General features: G+C 27.9%; 1 protein-coding gene across 1 annotated transcript in view; it reads left to right on the forward strand.

The window, feature by feature from the left end:
- Window positions 1-1094, forward strand: part of MAP4K5 (mitogen-activated protein kinase kinase kinase kinase 5) — a 111465-nt gene that overhangs the window by 54222 nt on the left and 56149 nt on the right. The window contains exons 5-6 of the mRNA XM_012663748.1: window positions 474-540; window positions 852-856. Coding sequence (XP_012519202.1) covers window positions 474-540; window positions 852-856 — 72 coding nt within the window. The remainder of the gene's footprint in view (window positions 1-473; window positions 541-851; window positions 857-1094) is intronic.

A 1094-nucleotide genomic window follows, 5' to 3' on the forward strand; every position in this document is an offset into this window, starting at 1 on the left:
TACTAAAGAAATGGTATCTTGACCTTTAAAAATGTATATAATGCTTTTTAGTATATTTCAACAATCAATCTCTTTGTGATTCTCTATTTCTTTATATAACTGTAATTAGTTATATATGTTTGTCCAGTTTCTTTATTTTTGGAAAATTGTTCAGGTTTGAGAACTTGTCCATTGCTTTCTATATACCTTCTTGTGATGCCTACTACTATGCTTTGCACATAATGAGTGCTTAATATTTTCACTGAACAAAGTAGTTAAGGAGTTAAATCTTTTATTTTTGAAGTACATTTTAAAATTCTCTATGTTAACTTTTTTTTGTTTCTTGTTTACAAAAATAATGTATGCTTGTGTTCAGAAGTCATCTAACAATATATGCAAAAGTTGTTTCATAATAGTTTGTCATTTTTTAAGTAGATTGTTTTTAATCTGTTATGTTTGAATTGTATAACAAAGTGGTCTCTTTATCTTTTTAGTTACTGGACCATTATCAGAATTGCAAATAGCCTATGTCTGCAGAGAAACTTTACAGGTACTATATTTGCTTATATAGATTGATAATTCTTTTAATAGTTTCACAATTTATAGCTGTAAAATGGTGGTCTGCCCAAAAGAGAAAGGGTCAGCCAAAATGATTTTTCCATTAATCTCTTATAACTCTGTAAAACTAGTTATTTCTTTTATGAATGAGTCACAAGTATTCATTTAAGCTGATGCTGATATGCACAATAATAATATGTGGTGTTCTACATTTAAATTAGGAGAAGGGATTAAGCAATAATGAATGTGTTTTATATTGTGGTAATTTATAACAAATAATTGTTAATTGATACTTCTGTTCTTACATTTTCTAGATTGTGTAAATTGTTTAGAAATGAAATTGATGTTCTATATGTTGTTCTTCCATATTTTACAAACTGGGAGATTGACTTGATCTAAGACAAAGCTCTAGTCAGTTTGAAAAGAGTTGGTTTCCACATGCTTTAAAAGACATACCATGACCTAGAGCCATGAGTTTTGGAAGGAAAAGAAAAGACATACCACTGCCAAATCTTACTGTGAAATAAATGAAAGTAAATTATCCAATATTTTTATAT

The sequence above is a fragment of the Propithecus coquereli genome, unplaced genomic scaffold (assembly GCF_000956105.1).
Source record: "Propithecus coquereli isolate 6110/MARCELLA unplaced genomic scaffold, Pcoq_1.0 Scaffold83, whole genome shotgun sequence".
Taxonomy (NCBI): Eukaryota; Metazoa; Chordata; class Mammalia; order Primates; family Indriidae; genus Propithecus; species Propithecus coquereli.